Source organism: Mycteria americana, chromosome 2, assembly GCF_035582795.1.
Source record: "Mycteria americana isolate JAX WOST 10 ecotype Jacksonville Zoo and Gardens chromosome 2, USCA_MyAme_1.0, whole genome shotgun sequence".
Taxonomy (NCBI): Eukaryota; Metazoa; Chordata; class Aves; order Ciconiiformes; family Ciconiidae; genus Mycteria; species Mycteria americana.
Genome location: NC_134366.1, coordinates 55,078,934 through 55,103,200, shown reverse-complemented (window position 1 = coordinate 55,103,200; position 24,267 = coordinate 55,078,934). Strand labels below are relative to the sequence as shown.

Genomic DNA, 24,267 nt, shown 5'->3' with positions numbered 1-24,267 from the left:
AGCACTTGCAGTTGTGCTAGGAAAGTTTAAAAAGTTAGTGACTGCCCCAGCTGAGACATGATGCCTGGACTGTGATGCAAAATGAAGTTACTCAGATTATGTGATCCTCTTTAAGTTTGCATTACAGTGGAAGAGGAGTTTCTAAATGGTGAACTACCACATCTCTGCTGAAGGGCAGTGATTTTTTTTAGTTCCTCTACCATGACTGTGGCCACTTGCATTTTTGCACCTAGGCACAAAAAATGAAAGTGCCACCGAATCAGTAAGATTTTGCAGGCCAAGAGAAGTACAAGCTGGGCTTTAGCTTCACAGACCATGAAAGATTCCCTTAATCCAGTAAATAATTTTTATTTTCTCTGAGCTGACCTATTCAAAGCAGTTGGGCTGTAGCTTGGGTGGATGCAATGACTGAGCAAGCAGAAATGTTATGGTAAGGACACACAGGAGCACAAACATCTCGGTGATGATTTCATGATTTCCTTTTGTCCTTTTACCTAGGATTCAACAGTGATATGTAAGAAGAGGTGCTTACTTCCTGGTGAATGCAATAAAAACAAAGACCACTGCTGCAAGGAGTGTGTCTCATATATCTCTCCTGAGGAAGTGAAAGTGTGCAAGTTTGGCAATAAGATCTTCCAGGTAAAGTTTCAGGTGTGGCTCAAGAATAGATACCATTGTAACAGGTGAAACAGCATGAGTTTACTGTAAATTAGTATTGTGGCTTGTTTTTTAGCAGAATCGTCACCATCGTGGTTGATGATGGAACAACTTAGAGCCAAAGCTTTGCAAGATTTGCCATCTGTTATTTTTTTTCTGAGTTTGTGTAAATTCTGCTGATACACAGCAATTAAAGATTAGTTCCTCCTTGATGTGACATGTTGTCTCCCTCTCCGTACACAGAGATTCAAGCTGCTGTTTCATGACAAGTATTGCATTTTTAGTAAGAGATAGTAATGCTCTGCTTTCTCAAACACTGATATTAATGGAGAAGATATTCTGAGCGCTATGTAGGCTTTATCTGCTGAGCCAAAGAGTCTCTTCCATAGCTGAGCCAACAGGAGCTGTGTGAAGTTCATCTTGGCTGAAAGTTACTCATCTTGATTTACTACATTTCACATCTCTGCTAAGGACAGCACCCCTCACATCTTATCTTGGGATAGCCATGTAATAACGGTTACCTACTGCACTCTCACCCAATGTTTTCAAATCACAAGAGATTCCCTGCAGAACACTTCTGCTATTGCTGAGACCCTCTTTGTTTTTCCAAGTGGTGCAGCTTTTTTCACACTGTGTCAGAAAAAGATTCTGTCACCTCATGGGCCATCTGTGAATGAAGAGACCCTTGAATCAGATCAAATGTTAAATCCTTTGTGAATACTTGGTTTGCTCAGCCAGAATTGCTTCCCATTTATTCCATCTTTTGTGTACATAGCTGAAGTGTTTATTCTGGAAATTACATGTGAACCTACTGTACGCCGAGACTATACTCCATCTGATTGGCACTTTCACACTGGTGCTATTGTGCTTCAGGAACAAATGCCTGCTTCTTAGGCACCCAACTAAAATATTCTGCTTCTTGTGAAGATTTTATTATATTACTAAGTATTATATGCAGTAAGAAAAAATAATGAGACAGTACACTCATTTCTGGCCTCATGTGCAAAAAGGTAAATCCAACATTGCTCTGTTGAAGTTAAAGGTCTAACACAGGTAGAATGGGCACAGAGAATGTGTTTTTGCACTCCTGTGCAAAACAGCTGTGAGAAAAAAGTCAGGGTAGCTGCATGCAGTCAGCTGTGATATATTCTGGTACCTTAGCAGATGCTTGAAGAAGGGTCGTTAGAGGCCCACCAGAACATGTGCTGCATCAGGAACACCAGGGAATCGTAACATGGCCTGGAAACAAAAGGTAGGGAGAGACGGCCTTTGACCAAGCATGCTGCGCTGAGTAAGTTAGGCTCCTTGGTATTTCAGATTTAGTCTGTTTTTCTCTCTGGTCAGAACATGATGTTGAGGTGGGCATGTAATTGTTCACAGCTGTCTGGTTGGACTGCCTGTTCCTGTCAGGTCTATCCTCACCCTTCCTTCACAGCAGCCCTGTAAAGAGAAAACATGCACATTTTGGCTCTAAGCGGGCTAGCACAAGACTGTAAGTGGGTGAGACAAAATGTTTTAGGAACCACACTTGGCAAATGCAACACTATGTAAAAAGGGGCCAGGGCAGTTCCACAAGCAGTCCTTCCCAAGTAAGTGGGGACAAGTCCATGAGGCATATTTTGCTCTGCACCTAATACTTTAAGAGCCATACATAGACTCTTACCTGCTTTGCATTTGAGAAGTTCAGCACTGTATTTCTTCTAAACATTTTCAGATGTTTAGCAGATCAAGTGTCTGTGAAAGTGCTGTAAGTAATCTAAATTAGAATTCATTATTCCACCATTCCTGCCCTAAGTCAAAATGATGCTGCATCTGGGAATAAATTCACTATATGCTGACATCTTAATCAAATACTTTCACGTGCAACAACTTAAAGACGTCACTCAACCCAATGAATCAGTTTTTTCTAATTATGTGAGCTTAAATAAAAATTTGTGGTAGGTGTGATCACATCTCAGACACATACCGGAGAGAAAACAATGCAAATAATCAGGGCACCGATCAAAAATGCAAATGTGATTTGGTTAGTCTTGGCAAAAGGAATTTCTGACCTAGAGGGCCAAAGGGAAGAAAACCCTGCTGAATTTCATCTTTGTCTTTAATCCGACTGGCCATGGACAGACACCTCAAAATAATTTAGACTAAACAATGACACAATGCCAACAGGGAAAGTCATCCTTACTTGTGCAATGACACATTGCTGAAATAGCTTCCTGTTGCCACCCCAGCTGATACTATATCATGTTCCCTTTTGCAGGATGGAGAGATGTGGTCCTCTGTGAACTGCACCATCTGTGCTTGTGTGAAAGGCAAGACAGAGTGTCGCAAGAAACAGTGCATTCCAGTCAGCAGCTGTCCTCATGTGAGTTTTTTAAAAGAACAGAGCTTTCTTCTCTTTTTTTCTTGACCATTATCTTTTTCAGTGTTCCTTGGAAGTGTGTGCATGGCAGTGGGGCATGCAGGTTGGAAAGAAGGGATCCTCTGGCATATTCATTTAGGCTGACATTCCCCAAGCGTGCTACTGCTACCCTGAATATGGGCTTCCTGCCTCTGTCCTTGCTCTGAAGACTCTGTGCTCCTTTTCTCCTCCTCCCTTTAACTTCCTCTGTCCCAAGTATCTGTACTGGAACATCTCTTTCACATATATTTAATAGCTTTATAGAGTGGTGAGATGACTATGTTAATATTTCAAGAGCATGCATATTGTTAAGGCAAGCCACAAGAGGTTGTTGCACTTGCATTTCTCAGTGCATATGAGGCTTAATACTTAGTTGAAAATGTAAATTAGACAAAGCAAAGCAAATGATTTCAATCAAGCCATGCCACTTTCTCTAAGGCTGCAGCCCGAGTATTTTTTATTTGAAAGTCTGAAGTGAACCCAAAGAGTGGTGTAATTGTAACTTTACTTAATTGCCTCAAAAATTAGCATTACTTGAAACCTTGAGCTAAAGTCAGCCTTTGTTACTTGGATTTCTGTCACTCACAAATTATTTTGGTTTAATGGCTCAAGCTCTCAGAAGAGGGAGCTCTAAATAGCACCTCATGTAGGGGCAGATCTTTGAACAGAACTGCAGGAGAGAGAGCCAAGTCGTTAGCATTACACCTTCTCAGTGTTTCCTTCTCCATCCTGGAAGCCAGTGAGGAAAATATGAGTCACAGACACCTAGGTATAAAATTTTAAATGACAAACTCTAGTTTGTAAAATATTATACGTGTGAACTTTTGACAGCCAGAAGCAGTGGTAGAATACAGAGCCTGTACCTTAGCGCTCCCTGTTCTGCTGTGCCAGTGAGCTGCAAGAGCAATGCTTGCATCCTCAGAAGAGGGGACACCCTTTTCCTGTCACTCTAGCACTTACTGCAGAGGGTAGTTCTCCTGTTAATGGGCCTCACGTGAGATGTTGCATACATCTTAGGAAGTGTGAACAAATGGAGCTGCTCTTCTGGGAACCTGATATGGCTCATGGCAATCAGGTTTGTTCAGGCCATTCACAGTATAAGCAGGAGGTGAGAGCTTGGACCCTTCAGGTCTCTTCAAATTCTTTGTTGGCTGAGAACCTGGCATACACTGCATCTCATTTATATTTTCCCTGTGCTGATGCATTTCAAATGTTCAAGATGCTTCTGAGATCAAATAACTAATATGGCTTAACATAGATTAAGTGAAATATACCGCTTCAGCAGTATCCATATATAAATTTGAGCATTGAGATGATCAGCTGAAGTGACTTCTAAAATGAAAATAGTGCTGCGTAAAAATTCACTATCTGCAGTCCTGTGGCAGCATAACTGGCTGACTGACGAACTTGTTCAGCGCTGCTACATGATTTGCTCCAAGGTTCATGTGAAGTCCTAAACTGCCCTAGACCTCCGAGTTGAGTCCTCAGACAAGGTCCAGTTCCTTAGGGCTGAAACGACCAGCTTTGTTACCCTGCAGCACCATTCCCTCCAGTATTCTAACCAGTCAGCCTGCTCCCTGCCTTAAAATGGAGACTACAGCAAGCTGCATGCAAACCCAGCCTCTTCCGCAGGTACACATTACATTTCTGCTCTTCCAAGCTAAATCAGAAGGACAAGTAGCAGAAAGAATGTAAACTCTAGAGTCAGATTTATTTTCCTATTCCAAGTGGGTACCAAGTAATTTTAAAGCAAATAATGTATGCTAATGGATTTAAATCTTTTACTTTTCATGTGTGCTTCACTCTCTTTGATGAGATATTCTGTCACAAATCTACAAACTGTAATTAAACACACCACGTTATTCAAGATAAAGATATATTAGTGTTTCTGATACTGAAAATCTGGATATCATGCATAGAGTTATGCTGCTGTCTCTGCAAGCTGTAGGGGTGTGAACTCCATTTCTTTTCTCTCTTCACAATATTTCTGGCAGTAAGCAGTCTCTACTGAGTATCGAAGACTGCTGTGGAATAAAATGCTGTTTAGTGTCCCTTAGGGTGTCAGGTCACATAAAGTTATCTTATTAAAAATGTGTTATGATACACACAACTGAGTGTGAAAGGACTGAAGATTCACAAGGAACTTACAATATTATTCCTTGACTTAAACGCTTTACCATGCAGTCTTAATACTCTTTGTGTGATGTTGTGGGTTTTTTTGGTGATGGAATATTATTTAATTTATCAACATAGATTTTGGCCAATTATTTCTTAAAATGATGGGTTTCAAAGTGGTAATTCTGCAGAAATTTCCAATACCGTGCAACCATTTTTATTATTCAATGTGTTGGTGGCAGGCTGACATATTTTTGAAGACTGTTTCTGCAATTTCTTTCATTTTCTTCCTAGAGCTAGGCACATTTTTCTGTTTCTTTTATTCTTTTCTTTTTGGAGCATTTAATCCTATATCACTAATTACAGGAAGTGTCTTTCCTAGCTTCTTTTCATCTGCAGTGGAGGCAATACATCTCGCAAATTCAATCCCTCCTGTCATATTTATAGTAAAATCAGTCCTCCTTGGGCTTCTAGTGAGCCTTGTGGCTTGTGGTTTCTGTTTCTTACTTTCTGACCGCTGACTCCACATAGATATTTCCTCTCTCAGTTACCTGGAGTGTCAGCCTGCAAGGTGTGGTACACGCTGGGCCCCATCCAGCAAAGCTATTAAGCATGCGTCCAGTCCTGCTGAAGTTAGTAGGCCCTCCATGTGTGCTTAAAGTTAAACACATGCTTAAATACTTTATAGAAGGGGAGTAATCTCAACACTTGGCAAGACTGAGTTTCAGAGATCCTTTAGACCTTTTCCTACCTAATTTGCTATTCATTTGCCCTAGCCCTGCTCCAGCCTCTTTCTTCCTTGTGCCATCTCCTTTCCAATTACCCATCCTTATCATTTTCCGCCTTGCCTCCTCTCCTTACGCCTTTGCGTTCCCCACTAACAATATAAGCCTGTGGTAATGGTCAGTGGTCATGGACATGTCTCTTTTTGTACTGCTAGAGGAGACCCTGGTGAATTTTACAGCGTACAGCCTTTTCTGAGCTCCAAGGCTGTGCAAAAGTTAATGGAATTAAATTCACGGCATGTGAAGACATTTGCAGAGTTCGATTCTGTGGGTAAATTTTGAACCCATGAACTTCAAGTGAGTTGAAAATTTATTCAGAACACGTTCTCCCATCTCTAGCACAGACTGCATTTAATGTTATACACATCTGTTATTATTACAAACAAAAAGTTGCTGTTTTTACTCTAGTGCCAAATGAGGCACAAAAAAACAACAGCTGTTGCTATTGCACAATGAAACAGCTCCCTTCCCCCCACAATTAGTCTTGCCTTAAAAAAATAGAAAATAAAAACCTCAGACATAAAATTGAAAACCTCATAAAAAAGAAGAAAAATCCCAGAAAATAAATAGACTCAAATGTGGTCTGCTTATAAATATTCATAGGGAAAAATGGGATCACATCACTTAGCCCACTCCTAAGGGAACCCTCAATGCTAACAAACTGTTGCAGCACATGTTAGCAATAATGGGTTTCCTTATTCTACAAGACAAAAACAGGATCTCGGGCCAACATGGTGGCTCAAGTAACCAGCCTCAGCAGGCCGCATTGGAGATTCCAATTTCACTTGAATTCTTGCCACTTCCAGCTCGGCTGATGATTTCAACTCTTTTATTGAAACAGAGAGGTAAGGCTGTGCAGTGCAGTGTGTGGCATTCAGCTGCACTTCTTCCATTCGTACAGATAAGTGTTGCCCAGCTCCCTGTTTCTGTGCAGTTTTAATGGTTCCTTCTTCAAGGGGTTTTGTCCTAGCAGGTGCTTGGTAGATCTCCCTGTTGCAGCCTGGTCCTCAGCTATTCTCTTTGCTGTGGGGCCTGGTGGTCACACAAACATCTAAGCATTGCCCACACTGCCAGTGAAACTGATCCAGCCCTTTTCTCAAGTCCAGATGTGCCTCAAGTCTGTTCACACACAGTTGCACATTCAAAGACAAGCTTATGCTGAACTTTTATGCCCTGCAGATGATGAGCCTAAGTGCACTCATCACCAAGTTCTCATTCATGCCATCGGGGTGCATCAAGCACGAGCAGGACGGAATGTGCTCCACTCCAGTCGGCCGGCAGATACTTGGAGTTCATTTCTCCCCATGCATGTTGTCAAAGCTTGGCAACACTGTAGGCAGAAAGCAAGGCAGAAAGCAATAGGGCTTGCTGCCTGTGCCCACTTCTCTGCTCTCTGCATAGACCTGCCACCTATTTCTTGTCTGTTTTCATGAGCTTTTCTGCACTGTTGTGTATGTTGAGTGGGCAGAATAGCCCAGCTCCATTTGCTCACTCTTGCTGGCTACTCCTTGCTTACCTGCTTGGTGGGGAACAGGAGCAGTGGTCCCACAAAGGGGACTTTCTCTGTGTTCCACTACTGTTGGAGCAAAGGTCGGTGCTGGGGAGCAGCACAGCTCCATATGCCTCTTCCTTCCCTGTATGGGAATGTGGGTGAGCTCCAATATCACCATAAGTTCTGTTATAACACATGCCAGTTTTTGCTTGGAAAAACACATCGTTCGGTCTGAAATTTTCCAGGCTTATCCTCTAGCTTGACAGTTAACTTTAGGGAATTTAAGTAAAATCAGATAGAACATCTTTTAATTCGATGAAGACTGAAAAGGAGCATGAATGTATGTACACAGAGGCATGCCTCCTGCTTCTAGCCAGCCTTGTATAAGACACAACCATAAATAAAATTGACCTGGGCAGAGTGTTAAATAAAGACTCGAACCTTTTGTCCATATTACTATGACTAGACCAAATTGTTTGCTTTTAGACGTTGCACATCCTTGGATGCATGCCCATTTACTTCACTGGGAGATTGGTCCATGACTGGTGATATGATTTGGTGAGAGAGACCACAAGATTTAGCCATGAAAGAGACCTGGCAAGCTAGATCTCTACCATGCCTCCTTCCTTCCTTCATTTTTGTAGGAAAAATGAATGATTTGGGGGGAGTGTGGGGGTGGGTGCGGAGCAGATTGCCTCTGTGTAGCGACTAAAAGGGTGTGTATAGGAAATGCATTGTATATATTTTAAGAGGTGGGGGAAAAGGTAGTGATCTTGTTAACCCAATAACTAGTCTGCTTTAGATATCCATGAATACATGAGTCCAAAATTCTCTCACACTCCCTCTAAAGAGAAAAGTGGTAACAGAGAACCCTTTTAGTATTTCATTTCTTATAAGACTGCCAGGAAGCTCTCTGAATAGTTCTGTCTGTTTTTAGCACCTGATATTTGAAGCTGTAACCAGGGCATTGAGTTCAAACACAACTTGAACTATTTTAAAAGGCTTATCCAGCCTTACAACATAACACAGTCATTGCTCCAAAAACTCTTTCATTAAATCAGCCTGTCTTTCTCCCAATTAGGGTAAAATCCTGAACAGAAAAGGATGCTGTCCTATTTGCACTGAAAGTAAGTTCTTTCTTCACATTCTTTAAATTCTTTTTTATTCTTTCAGAGAAAATAAATATAGTAGAAGTATGTTTGCTTTTCTGCCTTCTTTTTAGAGGTGACTAAAGGGCAGGTGATTATTTCTGGCCACAGATTTTGCCTCCTATAAATCTGTAAATTTAAAAAATAATGCCTGGGTATTTTATTTTATTTTATTTTTTCCAAATGACACTATTTTTGTCAAATCTGAGGTGCTGCTTTTTGAAGTATATAGTTGGTCTGTGAAATTTGTAGGTAATAAAATAAGCAAATAAATAGAGTTGTAACTTTTAGGACTGGGTACCTTTTATATCTGTAAATAACAGGCCAGCTATGTGTATATATAATCCAACACCTTTGCAGATGATTTGTGAGAGTTAAAAAAAGGTGTGCAGAAATCTGAGACACAGTCTGGGGCAGCAGTGGAAAGTACAATAGAAAGCTATCCTTCTGTCTGTATGATGTTTAGCTCAACCATCATCTTTTTATCCTTTTACTCTTCACTTCAGGAATGATCATCTTATGATATCACTTGTGCTCTCTCCTAGTCAGCAAAGCACTTACACAAATACTTATCTTTAAGCTGGTCCTATTTAAGTCAACAGGGAGACCCATCTTCACTGAAATTAACAGGATACAATTATGTATTTCCTTCAGGATATGTTTAAGTATTTTACCAAATAGGGACAGATTGCTAAAATGGGGTTTTATGATTTATAGGAAGGCTTCTGAAAGCAGGAGCAGGTTTGTAAGGAGAGTGTTTCCTACTCTTTTGTCTAAAATCAAATTGGTTTTGCTGATCAACTCAATTCTGGCTGCTCTTGATTTGCACAAATTCCGTATGCTAAATACCTGTTTTTCCACTCTGCAGCTCAATTATTTTGAAACATGTAACTTGTGATAAAAAAAATCTAGTTTGCAAGTCTTCAGTATCAAAATGAAATTAAATACAAGTGGCAACCTCAGAAACACTTAAAATAATACTGAGCAAAGGGAGAAATGAAAGAGGATTCAGCGGACCAGCAGTTGATTTCATGTTAGCTCAGTTTCAAGGCAGAAGAAATTTACATAGACCTCTGCTTGAACATGACATGTCATTAGTGTAATGAATTTATCGATCTCTATCTTGTTCTTATGTTTCAGTCTCATTTAACCTTTCTCACATGTCCTTTTGTAACATGAGAGGGTGAGGGAAATAATGGGGCAGCCATTCCCTCAAAGCACTGGAGACCCTTTACTGTAAGGGGTTAAAAAGAAGACAGTACAGTGATTCCTGCAGAAATGCTGCCAGAGAATGATGATTTGTGGTAATTGTTTCATGGGAGAAGGAGGCAAAAAATAGATTTCTTCAAAGTAAAAATAACTCATCTAGGAACCAGGTTACCTAAAAAGTCAGAACTTCTTGATGATATAAGAAGGGAATGGTCATGACTATAAGATGTGAAATTAAGGGCACACCATTGTTGCTCGTCCTCCTGCCAAGCAGCTCTGTAAAGAGCCTGGCTCCATCTTCCCAGTAACCTCCTTCGAGGCACTGGCAAACTGCTCTTAGGTCTCCCCCAAGCTTTCAGGATAAACAACCTTATTCCCTTAGCCTCTTCTTATGGGTCCTGTCTGCACGTGAGGCTGGGAGGCTCGTTGCACTGTCCCGCAGTAGCATGCTCCTCTGTCGCACATGAAACAGAGGGGTCCTTTTTTTGGAGAGGTGCCTCACTGTGGGCCCATTTAGTATTTGGAGGAGAGATGATGCTGAGTTGATTCTAAGCTTTTATGATTAAAGGCCGTTCCCAGCTTTTATCAGGTAATGTAATCAAAGAGCTTAAATACCTACTGTCATACAGCAGTGGTAGCCATTAGTGTTTTAACAGTTGCCATTTGCAAGGAACTAATTCCTCTTTTGCGCCAGAAGTGCTGTAAATCTCATCATGACATAAGGCAGGCAAAAGGCAAAATCATAAGGATTTCAGTGATGATCACTATCTCAGATAGTAATTAGAAACGTTGCTAATTCAGCCAATTTCTGATAAGATGTACATGCACAGCCCTTTCCCTCAGCTACCCACTCATGTTGACTCTCTCTCCACATATTAACACACCAGACATTTCTGGCGGTCCAGCAGATATTAATTTTCCAAAGTAAAAACAACATAGGAGGTACAAGAACATACTGTACACAGGAGAGCTTTGAGTACAGTTTAAATGCAGCCAATTTGTATGAAGTGGGTCAAAAACAGTCACGTTGTTAAAGGATACACTTTAAACTGAAAAAAAAATAATCAAAGGATTATTTTTCAAAGCAGTTTGTTGCAGAGAGAAAAAGTACCTTGTCTCCTAAAGGGCTGGAGAGTCTCTTTTGTCTACTGTTGCCGAAGTTAACTATGGTTGGTTTTGGCATGTTGCTGTTTAAGCTCCATGGCTGGTGTACAGTTATCACTAATTAAACACAGTGGTCATACCAGTGGAAAATTCAACAGTTTAGTTTATCCTGCTGTAAAAATGTAATGAAATGTACTCTTTTGGGCTTGATTTAGAAAAATCACCACTGACGTCAATTCCATAAATTAGTAATCCTATGTTAGACCAAGGTCATTTTCATATTAAAAAAAGAAAACACTAAACCTGAGTTCAAATAACATTAACAGACTGCTCTCAACTCCAGACAAAGATGGGAATTTGCAGTGGAGGTTAAATCTTTGTTCTTGACAAAGAATTGATATCCCTTCCTGAAATTGCAGTATGCAGGATGAAATCTTCCTACTGCAACCATGTAGGTGTATTTTAACCATGATCAATAATCCTAACACAGTCTTACCTAAGTCGTCGTGAGGCTTTATGGATGAAATTTTTTCAAAGTGGACTGCAGTCATCTAGGTCTAGCAGTACACGTGATTAATTTTGCAGTAAAGGCCTCTTTTGGGGCAGAAAATTTTGTTCATCACAAATCATTCTGCAGCTTTTTTTAATTGACAAAATGACCAGCGGAGCTAAACCAAACTGAAGGGCATTTGGACCCAGCCTTAGGAGTAAAAGGTTGGTACTTTCACCTGGTCCTGCATCCTTTTTATTTGTTTTATAGAAATACTAAAAAAAAATCCATTACTCTTCAAAGGAAAAAAAAAGGTGAAAAAGGTGGGGCTATGCATTGTAGGTACCTGTGAGAACAGGGATTGGGACTAAAGGACCACATAGGCCCCTGCTGGTCCTGTTTCTTGTGTTATTTCCTTGCCATGGAGAAATACATCAACAAAAAGACTGCAATTGGTTATTCATACTGGAATGCTGGTCATGATTTACCTCCTCAGCCATTTCAGCCATGATGGTCTACTGTATAAATATGTATTTGGACAAATTAGAATAGCTATTTTATTTATGAAATAGACCATAAAGACTCCTGTGGAGTTTTTGACACCACACCTTGTAATGTGTATTATATCAAGCTGCACTATGCAGCAGTTATGAGGAAAGTACTCTATGGCTTGTGCATTTTTTAAATAAAAGCTAATGAAATTCTATTATGCGTGTTCTGTAGCTAGTTTTCAAAAGTTAATAATGTGTTCTGTTTGATTTAGGGCTTAATTCAGCATATGGGCTAATTGCATTCAAAGTTTCATTTCATTTTTAAAAAGCTGAGATATTTTTGAATTATAGATGTGCAACCAGAACACCCTTAACTGGTAAACTTGTATTTTTTCCTCCCTCTCCTTACTTAGAAAGTGTCCAAACCAATTTTAGTTATAATTTAAAGTATATTTTTCTTGGCCACTCTTAACTAGCTACAAGCCCAGAAGAGTGTGACCAGACATCTGGACATCTTGGACTTCAATTGACTGCTCTGATCTCCTGAAAAAATAAAACAAGCTATTCCATGAGCACCAGAGCTAACAGAGCCTGGTTTCCTATGGATTTGTGTCCCATTTCCTTTATATCCCAACAAATAATAAACGCAGCTAGAGACAATATATCCTGTGGCTGCTCTGGAGCTACAAGTGTGCTAATTGCCCAGCCAATATGCTCATGCTCTCCGGCTGGTCAGGATGTGTGTGCTGAGTGTCTGTCTGGCCTCCACCAAGCAGTATATATATCTCGCCTTTCTAGAAAGGCTAAGTACTGTCTGGGGGGGTGGAGGCATTGGGTGGAAGGCAGAAAGGTACTTTTTGGCAATCACTTATTTCAATAAGTGGTTCTTACCTTTACTCAGCGTACTACTTACTAGAAATGAGTTGTCTTTCAGACTTTTATCCCTCTGTATTGGCCAAACCAGGTCGTGATTTCATAAACTTTTTTTTTCCTTATGAGAGTACATTAAAACTCAGGGAATACTAAAATGTTCTTTTCCTTGCTGTTGCTTTTTCAGCTTCCTTTTTTGTACAGATAAATGTGTTTTCAAAAACGGTGCTCCTTGCCCACAGTTACCTTCCCCTTTACCTTTTCTAATGAAAGTCACTATTTCATTTGAATTGGGCGCATGATTTGTGAATGCAAGGAAAGCATGCCAAGAGTTCTATAGTATTCACTTTAGCACCTAAATACTATTACTATTAGTTTGCGAGTAAGCTGTAGAGCCTTAGGTGGGAGCTGAGCAAACTGCATGAATCACACATGTAGTTTAAGATTGTCAAATGTAGAAGCGTGAAGTCCATATTTTGTTGCTTAAAAAACAAATGTGAAAACTCCTGAGCTCCCAGAAGCTTTTAGGAAAGCCAGAAGTTTTGAACACTGATTTAGGAGCCTAAATGCAGGATTTCCAAAAGAGGTTTAGAGGTGTTTGCAGCCAGCTCCCAATAACATTTAAATAGAGTTGAGTGCCTAAGGCGCTTTGAAAATCACAGCCTCCTGAACATAGCTCTGGAGCCGTCCTTTGTAAAATCTGTGTTTTTCAGGGACAGAGAGGGAATGGGTATATTTGCCTTCATGTGCATGTGTAGATGAGCAAAAGAAGACATCAAAGATCATGAATGCCAGGTTCAAAACAAGCAAGAGGCAGTGGTTCTTCATGCCTTTAGCCAAGGATGTTGTGGATGCTAAAAACATTTTTGGGTTCAAGGGAAGACTGGACAAATTCACAGAAAAGAAGTCTATCAAAGGTCACTAAATAAAGAGAAACCATGTCTGGCTCAGAAAATCCCTAAACTGAAAATAGTTGGAGGCTGGCAGAGCCTTAGAGGGAAGTATTGTATATAATTGCCCTATTCTAACTCTACCCTAGACAGCTGATAGAGACAAGGAGTATACGCAATAAGCTGGGAACAACGTACTGTAGGAAAAAAAGGGAAGGTCTTCACCCATGACCCTATGCCTTGTTAGCACAAGCTATCAAAATTCATACTCCAGCATGCAGGAGCAGAGCTTTGGTGGTGTAGCAACACCTCTCCATCTGTTATGTCCCAACACAGGAGCAAGTCACACACAATCCTAACTAGAGAACTGATGCTTCCAATAGGTTTCAAAAACAGCCAAGCAGAAAGACTTGTTTGTTTCAGAAGGGAAAAAAAAGGGGAAAAAAAAAAGAAGCAAACCATAAAACATGATGTGATTGAAACTCTCCCAAAAGGAAATAAACAACAACCCCAAATCTAAAAATGGCAGGAACTCTTTTCATGTTGCCTGTCTTTTGCAGTCTTGTTACACCCAGTATTTAAAGTTTATTCTAGGCCAACCAGTTTTTACTTGCAGTGCCTGAGTTATCGCACACACTCTTGCAGGGTGTGGATTTTTTTTTAAAACCCACAATTTTAGCAAACCTTTCAAGAATGTTTTACACAGTGATATCAGAGAATCAATTATTTAGGCTGTTCTTAGGTAGATTTTCCCTCCCCCATTTCCTTGGTTATTAAAGAAAACAGCAAAATTTGGATCAGACATTCAGCTATCCAGTCCAAAATACATTCTTTTTTATTTTAACTGCACTGCATCAAGTTGACATATGACGTGACACGATGTAACATAACATAAAACAACATTACTCTGCATAACACATTAGAAATTAAAAATAAATATTTCCTTTGGATCCCATTGGTACTATCAATTTTACTTGCACATCTCTAAATATGTTTGTTCCTCTCATGTCTTGCCTTTTAGCCACTTGCTTAGGTGAAGAACCAGCCTCCCCCTCCCGATATGTTACTTAATAACAGGTATAATATGTCCATGTTCTTCGCCTCTAGAAACACAGACAAAAGCCAGTTCTCTCCTCTGAAATCTTCGCTGATGTTTGGGGCAATTGTTTTGTTGATAGTTTCCTTGTTTTCATAAAAGTTGTCATTATGTTTAAAGAAAAATTAAAGCCTGAAAAAATGAAATAGAATCTGAGCAGGTAATAAAATGTTTCTTAATATTAATCATGCAGATAATTACATGAGTACATAAGGAAGTCGGAAACATGTTAGTATGATTTAGTAATGGTAAAGTCAGATGGTGTCCGTATAAAATCTATGAATTTTTTTCCCATTGGTAAAAGTTGCATTGGGGATTAAAAACGATATGGTTCCTGCCAATTTATGGAGAATCAATTAATCTTTTTATGGACTTTGGAAAACAGTTATTGATATCCTTATTGGTATCAATGAGGAAAATGAGACTCACAGAAGTGCACGTTTTTAAAAGCATTCTGCTATCTAAGTGTCTTGGTTTTCAGTCTCTGCTTAAAGTCCGTTGGGCCTGATTTCCAGAGGTGTTGATCAAATGTGGTTCATTTTGACTTCTAATGGAGCTGTCAACATGATGTCCTTGAGAAATTGAAACTGTTGGTCCCTGGTTGCCAGACATAGTAGAGAGGCATAATAATGATGCCAAGACTAGTTACTCGCTTAGCTAAAGAAGCATGCATGTGGCAAGTTAGGGGTAAAGCACAAATCTCCCAGGTACCAGCTCTGTGATGGCACTGCACCATGCGGTGAGGGAGACTGAGGTTAGGCTTTAGGAAGACCTTACTTGCAGTAAGGACAGCTGAGCACTACAACAGGTTGCCGGAGGCAGCTGTGGGGTTGCTGTTACTACTGCTCAGGTTAGATAAATGTCAGGTTAGATAAATATAAAGATCAGGTTAGATAAATGTCTGTCAGGAATAACATAGGTACAGGTGATTCTGCATTACACCTGGAGAAGGAAAAGGTAATGTCCCCTAGAGTCCCCTTCAGCCCCATTTTCTGTGTCTCTATGTAGGTATCCTGGGATGCTCTTTAACTACAGCTAGAAAACTGCCAGAAACATTATAGCTGCTTTAGCATAGCACTCTGCCTAGGCTGAAAAACCCTGCTGAGAAAGGTGTATTGCATAGTCAGAGCTGCATTGCACTCCACCGAAGGAATTCCCTGCCTCCTCTCCATAACATCCATGTCTCCTTCTTTTTTCTATGTTTGAATTTGCCTTTTTTCAGCTGCCTTTTCAGGCGAGACATTGTTAGTTGGATAAATTTTGTTTCAGTGAATGAACTGTATTCCTTGTTACTCTTCCCTCCTTTGTTGGGTTTTGTTTTTTTCTTTTGATTGATGCTGTTCACAGCGCTCTGATTACTGAGTCAAATTTTGTTACTGCACCAAGCCCTCCCCCCCAAAACAGGCATCATCTTTCAAAAGCAGCCTCAGCCCATGGGTATCCAGCTGGCAGTAGCAGTGTTCATTTCTCTGCCTTGAGACTCCTTCTTCCAGGAACAGCAGCAATGAGATGTGGTTAGGACCTATTGTTATATGAGAAGGCTGCAATGCAAATAAATTTGCTGCTCTCTTTGATTGTGAGGCAATTCAATCAATTGCTGGGTAACTGCAGGGTAACTCAGCATCATTGACATGAGTGTGGAAACATTCTGCCTTTGAGCTGCAGTTTCTCCAACCAGCGTATGGCTGCAAACAGCAGTAAGAAATCTCCCTCCATTTGTAATGATGCAAATGATTGGCAGAGATACCATGCCCTTAGATAGTCATTGCATCATGTTAGTCACGTACTACTGACTTTTAGTTGGTAGCATAATAACAATAACTACTACAAGTCAGTTGTATATAAACAACATATATGATAGCTTGTAACACTGAATAAAGATGCTGGTTCTACAGATAATTTGGGAAAAAACCCATAAATATACCTAGTTTATAAATGTACAATGTTTATAAGTGTGTCTGTGTAAAACATAGACAGAATCAGGTCCTGCTGAAGTGGTCTGATGGCTTTTAATTTCAGGGGATCACCCCTGCCTAACTGGGGACATTAAAATTAGCCTCAAAAATATACATGTGATGTTTTGAATTCTGCTTCTCTTAGTGGATTAGGCTTTGCTCCCACAACACAACTTAAGGGTGGGAGCTCATCTCAGGGGAATTTAACTGTCTGAGAGGAATGCCTGTAGTCTTAGATACTTGTTTGTGGTCCCAGAGCTGGCAGCAGAGACAGGCTCCTCCAGAGAGTAATTCCCCACGTATTAAGTATTATTCCCCACTTTCTAGTCATGTCTGTTTCTCTCTGTCAGTGAGAGGGAGACTGGATGAATTGCTTAGACTAGACATTTCATGTTTGGAAAGCTGAAGCTCAGTGGGAAGGCTCCCATAATACATCTCCAGAGACATGTGGGCTCTGCAAGCCCAGGGCTCTGCCTGCTCTGATATCATGAGTGGGGCTTGTATTTTCTGGAAATGAAATAATTTGAAAAATTTCACAGGCATTGTAATAACCTAAACTGTTCAGGTGGTACATTATGTTTAAGGGACAAACATAGGCTGGAAGATGTGTCTTTGGTTCCTAGCTACAGGTTAGTCTTCCTATGCTGCCCCAAGGATCAATTTACCTTTGGTTCCCACCCACTTTGGGAAAGACTTCTACTAAAGCCACGAAGCTCTGTTTTTCAAAAATATGTATTCCTAGTGGGCATCAGCCAAATCTGCCCCGTAGGGAGATAGATTAGGTGAGAGTGGCATCCTCTAAGTTCTTATCAAGTGTTTTTTTTCGAACTTTGATTGATCCTGATATGGCGCTTTTGTTTCTCACTCACCTGCAGAGCCTGGAGTTTGCACTGTATTTGGAGACCCTCACTACAACACTTTTGACGGACGGACATTTAACTTTCAGGGAACATGTCAGTACGTTTTGACGAAAGACTGCTCCTCCTCTGCCTCGCCCTTTCAGGTGCTGGTAAAAAACGATGCTCGTCGGACTCGTTCTTTCTCCTGGACAAAGTCGGTGGACCTTGTGTTGGGCAGAAGCACTATCAGCCTCCAGCAGCACCTCACAGTGAAGTGGAATGGGACCCGCATCTCACTACCTTGCGAGACACCGCAATTTCAGATCGATTTGGATGGTTATTTGCTGAAAGTGACAACCAAAGCAGGTAGGGCAAGTGTGTGTGTCTTCTCCCTGAAGAGCTTCTCAAGTGCAAATATGAACAGCAGTCAGTAAAAAAGCACGATAGCAGTAATAAATGTAGTTATAACTCTTTAGAGATATGAGGAACCCAAAGTGCTTTCAAAATCCCTGCAGCCCACAAGCAGACAGAGATCCCAGCTATGAGTTTGAAGTCTTTGCAGAATGTTTGCTAAGCTATGTTTCATTCTGCAGCTGACAATTAACTGCCTGCATAGACAACTGTGCCATGATTTTAACTTCTAGTAACTTCAGAGTGGCTTATGCAGTGTCATCACTTGATACTTATAGATAAGAACAGAGAGGAGATCAGTTCTTAAACATAACATTCAGGTTTTTTCCCAGTTGCAGCAACATACCTTACAGTCTGAGTCAGCAATTCTATAAAATCATAGTTACTAATGGCTGGAATGAGTTTAAGTTGTCAAATTATGGAAATATTTCACTGGGGCTACCCAGCAAAATGGAGGTCCTGGTTTGAAAACCAAGGCCTAATTTGCTGTTCAGTGCTATCCTGTTGGGCTTGCTTTGTGCTCGAGTAAGAGTTTGTCTGCGAGGAACAGAGAGTCCACAGCACCAGAAGCAAAAGGAAATCAGAAACTTCAGAGAATCTGGTGCCTTATTTGCAGAAAGAGGGAAGGGAGATAGCAGACTCAGGTCTTTTGAGTCCTAGAAAATACATTAATTGTCAAAATTCTAAACCAGAGGACTTAGATTTGTTTTGATAAACTGTTCTGAAACTATGTATCCTTGCATAGATAAATACTGAGGGAAGTTTAAAACTTTCTCATTAGCATGTGTTAGGTACTACTGTAGTCCTGAGAGATTTCACTTACACAGTGAAGTACTGTTTCAGTGAGAATACTGTTTACTGTTAATTCAATTAAATGCCATGTGAAAGCAGTGAAACCAATCTTTCTTATGGAGTGATATGGTCACAGGCGTGACGCATAGTCATACTCATTATCTAGCATTATTTTTTTTCAAGGGGGACACTAGCACCCACTGTTGAGCTGAGAATTTAGACACCTGTTCATATAGCCCCTGGAAATGTAAGTCTGCATAATGTGGATCCCAGCTCTGGGCTCATTCCTTAAAGTGGCAATGCAGATTTTTGTGGCTGTCTGTAAAATGCACACAAGTTGACCATTATTCACAACTTCTAATTAAAAGCATCTTGAGGGTTTCTCTTTGCAGCCAGCTGAACGCTATGAATTCTGGCGATGTGGATTTCATTAGCCAACCACAGGCCAAGGAAAGGTTTTCAATCGAAGATGAATGACAGCTAATCCTGCTGCTATTCCATTTGTCTCTGGTGCAAGCCTAATAAACGACTACACACACCCTTGTCCATGTGTTGGCAGAGGGAGTACAAACATGGCATATGACAACATACCAAACAGTGTGTAATCACTGCAAATTATAGCCTAAATAATTCCTCCCCTTAACGGGGCAGGATCAGGTTTCTCTCGCTGAATGCAGCACGATGGGCCAAGTCCTCCTTTCCTCAGCACGTAAGGCCTGGAAAGCAGCACAACAGCATGGCTCCATTTTGCTGGGAGAGGACAAGCAGCAGAGAGGCTGTAGAGAGGAGGAATGTGCTGAGTAGAACTGGTTTAAAGACAAACCTTTTGTTCGACAGGAAATTCCGAGTGCTGGGGGAAAAAAAGTTGGAGAATTTTCTTTGTTTCAGAATGAAACATGGATTTAAAAAAAAAATATATACTTTCCCAGTGTAGGGTGAAAAAAGAGGGGGATGGAGGAAGTAATGAAAAATAAGCAAAACCACTGCACTAGAAGCAAAATTCAAAGTAAAATTGGGCAGGGAAGTGCAGGGTCTGGTGCTTACAGCTCAGCTAGCATTCCCACGGCTTTTGGTTTTCCTTTTGTAGAGCTGGGAGCTGAGCCCTGGATAAAACAGGGGAGCCCAAAGCTTCAGGAAGCCTTGTGGTCCCTGGCTACAGGGCAATCTGCATGGCAGGGCTGTCCTGGAGTTGCATACCCTGAGAGTCCAGGCCTCCAGGCAGCCCACCAGGCGAGCTGGCAGGAAACCAGCTTGGAGGCTTGCCTGTGCTGTGCTGGAGGTTCATTGAATCCGATATGTCTCCCTGAAGCATTTCAGTTCTGATGAATTGGCATTTTCCAGTGAAAACCTGTTTTGTTGCTAAATTCCTCACCAGCTGTACGCCTGGATGCCATGCTGCAGCAATTCTGGCACCCCGCACTTGCAGGTACTTCATCATGGGTGTGGCTAGGATGGTGTTGAGTCCTTGTCTAAAATTTGTGTGTTAAAAAGACAAGACAGCAGATGGTCACAGGGCTGGTGTTACTTATTTGTCCCTCTAGTGCAGGAGCATTCTTTTTCGTTGTTGTTTCTGTGCTGATCTTTTGCACAAAGCCTCTTTGCTGAGGTTTTCTGTACCACTTTGGCACTAATTCTTTAGGGAAGAGCGGCCTGCCAGTTCTTGAGGATGCCTTTACCATGAAAAATCATGCAGAACAATTGATGGGAGTTCCCAGCATGGGGAACTCAGTGTGTGATGTGCATAAATCCAGAAGGATTTTTTTAAAATGCAGTAGAGTACATAGTGTGCCAAGTTAAGAAATCAAGTAACAAGTTGATTAAGCATCCTTCAAAGAAAAGGGGAAACCCTAAAAAGTAACTCAGAGAATATTCCTTTTCTGCACATCCCCAGATGGGACAGATGCTGCATCCTTTGGCTTCACATCTCTTGGATCTGATCCTTGTCCAAGTGAATGGGAAACTCATCCATTTTGGGGGGGAAGGAAAGGGGAGTATAGGCACCAAGAAACTCTTCCAAACAATTTCTGTCTGCCAAGGAGACCATTTCAAACATCGCTCTGTAGCATAATCCCGTCTGTCACAGCTCTCGTTGGTTTACAGAAACCAACTGAATTTTCTGCTTGCGAACAAACAAAAAGGCACACACTGCACAGTGCTATCAGGCTCTGACAAAATTATCATGCATGTAGGAGTAAATGCCCTTCCTCGTTACGCCAAAAGGGAATAAGCTCCATTATGGACAAAAACCTTTAGGCTGTTCATCAAAGCTAGAAATTACCCTTCCATCTGAGCAATTACAGCAGAATATAGTGTAATTAAACAATACCCAGCTAGAGGAAAGGACATCCTTTTGTGGTAGTTAAACTGTCTCTTGAATCAAAACCAGTAATCAAAGCAGGACTCTCTAGATTTAAAAATATGCATTTTTATATGCTGAGGTGAAAAGCCATAATTTTGTGTTATTCTTGTCTGCATACCTAGAGTTCACAGAGCAACATGTAACAAGTAGATTAGCTTAACTCTCACAAAGGACACACAAATATTCAGGATAATTTTAGTTCACCATTCGTAATGAACGTGAGTGGTTGCACTGAAAGTCAGTAAGTCTTTGCTTGAGAAAAAAAGTTGTGAAAGAAAAATCAAGATAGAATCATTAGCCAGTCTTTTGTGACTGCTTAAAGTCAGCAGCTTCTGAGGGAGGTTGTTTGGAGAAGAAGCTGAACACTGCCTTAAAAACTGGAGTTATTTTCTGAAGAGAACTGTCTGAGAATTTGGATCTTGATGCTTCAAGCTTTGAGAAAGTTTATATGATTTTCAAGTCTGAAGAAATCTTAGTTTATAAGTTAATGGCAAGGTTTTTCTAAATGCCAGCACGGCAGTATTAATCTGGTGTCTGCAAATCAAGCTGTGTTTTGTTTTGTTCAGCGTTGTCAGAAGCAAAGACAGCTGGAATTTGAATTTGTCCAGCAATGATAATGTATGAAGCAGCTTAAAAGGCAGCTTTCCCCCTTGCCACTGTGCTGGCCTTGTTAACAATTGTAGTCTTGCACAATTTCTCAGTTGGCTGGGTGTAAAGTGCCTTTGGAGGAGGACACAGTGGCCCTATCCATGCTGGGTTTATTAGATAATTTGAAACTACTTTCAGGCACAGTCAGCTCAGGACGTATTTCTGCTATCATTGCTAACCTATAGTGATAAGAAAACATGATGCAATAGACTGTAGTGACCAGAGATGCAGAATTATCTGCACAACCTTGCTGGGTAAATCGTTCCCCAAACTCTTGGTGACACAATGTAAACCACACAAGCTCCAGGACAGTATGTACTGATGGCAAAGCACCCCTTCTATAGCCATAATTGCTGTTTGAGCCTCACCCTGTTTCTCTGCGGCGTGGGTAGGGATTGTCATAGGAGACAATGGGATGTGTTGCTAAAGGAATGGTTCCAGCTTTGAACTGAGTCACTGGTATGTTAATTACTTACATGAGGATAGGGCAGGATTTGGATCACATAGTGACAAGCACTGATTTACAAGAGGAAAGGGTGGTGTAAGCCAGCCCACACAGCAAATGTAGAAAGCTGGAGCAAAGCCCTGATCCTGCGTCACAGAGTGATGCTGTTTGGTATTCTTGGCCAGGCAGGGAGAAGAGGGTAAAATCTGGATTATCCTGTTTAAAAGCAGGTTCCTGTGTTTATCCTTAACTAACCACTGCACACAGGTACTTTATGGGAATAAATTAACATCAGCAAAATTATTTGTGATCTTCAGATGCAGGGTTGCTGCAGAGATGTGAAGTAGTAGCATTCATCAGACATTGGAAATAATTAAAAGAAAAGAGATTTTGGGGTAGAAGTTCAGCAGCAGTGATTCTTGGTGTTTTTATCCCATATGATACCAAAATTGCTTTCCCTTATGAGATACGTAGTTACTCCTCAAAGGATGGGATTCATTTAATTTACAATCAGCCAGGTAAAAACTATAAGTTTAGTCTCCACCTGATCTCTGGGCCCTCTAGAGTATCACTGGAAACAGAAAGGCATTCAGAAGGTAGTTTATTCCCTCTGCATTAGACACCCATGTTGTGACCCAGAGCTGCCTATTTCTCTCCATCAAAGAGGGGGCCCAGACAGCTGACTTAAGATAGACACCTAGCTTTTAGATGGATACAGACAGATAAAATGGATTTCACCCACAGAAAGCAATTTTGATTTTGATGTACTAGAAGTGCAAAACCTTACTGTAAAACAGATTGTGGCAGAGCACTTACATCCCAGCCACTAGATGAAGGTTAGTTAGCTGTTTACCATTATTCCTCAGTGTTGCTAACTTATGAAGATAACTTCAAAAGGTTGATAATTAATACCTTTTGAATGAACAGTTTGAATCCAGTTCAGAATGCCTTCTTACAACAATTTTACCCATCTGACATATCTTTGTGGTCATCTTTTTAACTCTCTTTACCCACACAAAATAACATACTTGCACTGGAACAGTTGTATTCACCCAAATGAGTGATCAGTGTCAGCTTTGCAGGCAACAAAAGGATGTTTTCCATAAGGTGGTCACTGGTGGAGTCTCATGGGACATGGACACCTTTGTATGCCTGTCACCTGTGCAATGGCTGACAATGGCTGAAATTCTGGCCTCCCTGTGAAATCAGCTAGAAATTTGCCCTAGCAAATTCAATTTGCAGAATTTTGCAAGGTATTGGAGGGTATATAGAAATATAACAACATTATGGTTGGACTTGATGATCTTAAAGGTCTTTTCCAACCTATATGATTCTGTGATTCTGTGATTATCAGAAGGAAGCCAATGGCTTTGTTTAGGTTCCCATGAACACTGTTTTACAAACACAAGGCACAGTTTGTTATCCTCAATTTCTTCTTCTCTTTTTTTTGTGTGTGTGTTTTTGTCTCATCTCTCCATTAGGCTTGGAAATCTCATGGGATGGGGACAGTTTTGTGGAAGTCATGGCTGCACCGCAACTGAAGGGCAAACTCTGTGGCCTCTGTGGCAATTACAACGGGCACAAGCGAGATGACCTGATTGGGGGGGATGGGAATTTTAAGTTTGATGTGGATGACTTTGCTGAATCCTGGCGCGTGGAGTCCAATGAATTCTGCAGCCGCCCACAGAGAAAACCTGTGCCCGAGCTCTGTCATGGGACAGTCAGGGTGAAACTCCGAGCTCACCGGGAATGCCAGAAACTCAAAGCATGGGAGTTTCAGAGCTGTCATTCAACAGTGGATTATACCACATTTTACCGGTAAGTGTGGCTTCCTGCGGAGGGAGACAGTAAGTTACTGTGCGAGGAGAAAAACCACACAGTTGGCCCAATTTCACTAGCGTTTGAGACATACTTTGTGCTGCTTTTGCTAGGAATTAATATACAGGCGTAGAGTTACATTATGATGAGCTTTTCTGAGTCAGGAATCAGACGAAGATGGTCCTGAGCTAATAAAGACCCGAGTAGCCAACAGTGAGAAAGGCAGGCAGGCTTGTGATCACCTAGAGAAAACGT

At 40.9% G+C, this 24,267-nt stretch overlaps 1 protein-coding gene across 1 annotated transcript in view; it reads left to right on the top strand.

Annotated features, from left to right (window-relative positions):
* The window catches only part of BMPER (BMP binding endothelial regulator), a 144,784-nt gene that overhangs the window by 76,318 nt on the left and 44,199 nt on the right, over nucleotides 1–24,267 (top strand). The window contains exons 9-13 of the mRNA XM_075495600.1: nucleotides 499–639; nucleotides 2,915–3,019; nucleotides 8,529–8,574; nucleotides 17,576–17,905; nucleotides 23,676–24,012. Coding sequence (XP_075351715.1) covers nucleotides 499–639; nucleotides 2,915–3,019; nucleotides 8,529–8,574; nucleotides 17,576–17,905; nucleotides 23,676–24,012 — 959 coding nt within the window. The remainder of the gene's footprint in view (nucleotides 1–498; nucleotides 640–2,914; nucleotides 3,020–8,528; nucleotides 8,575–17,575; nucleotides 17,906–23,675; nucleotides 24,013–24,267) is intronic.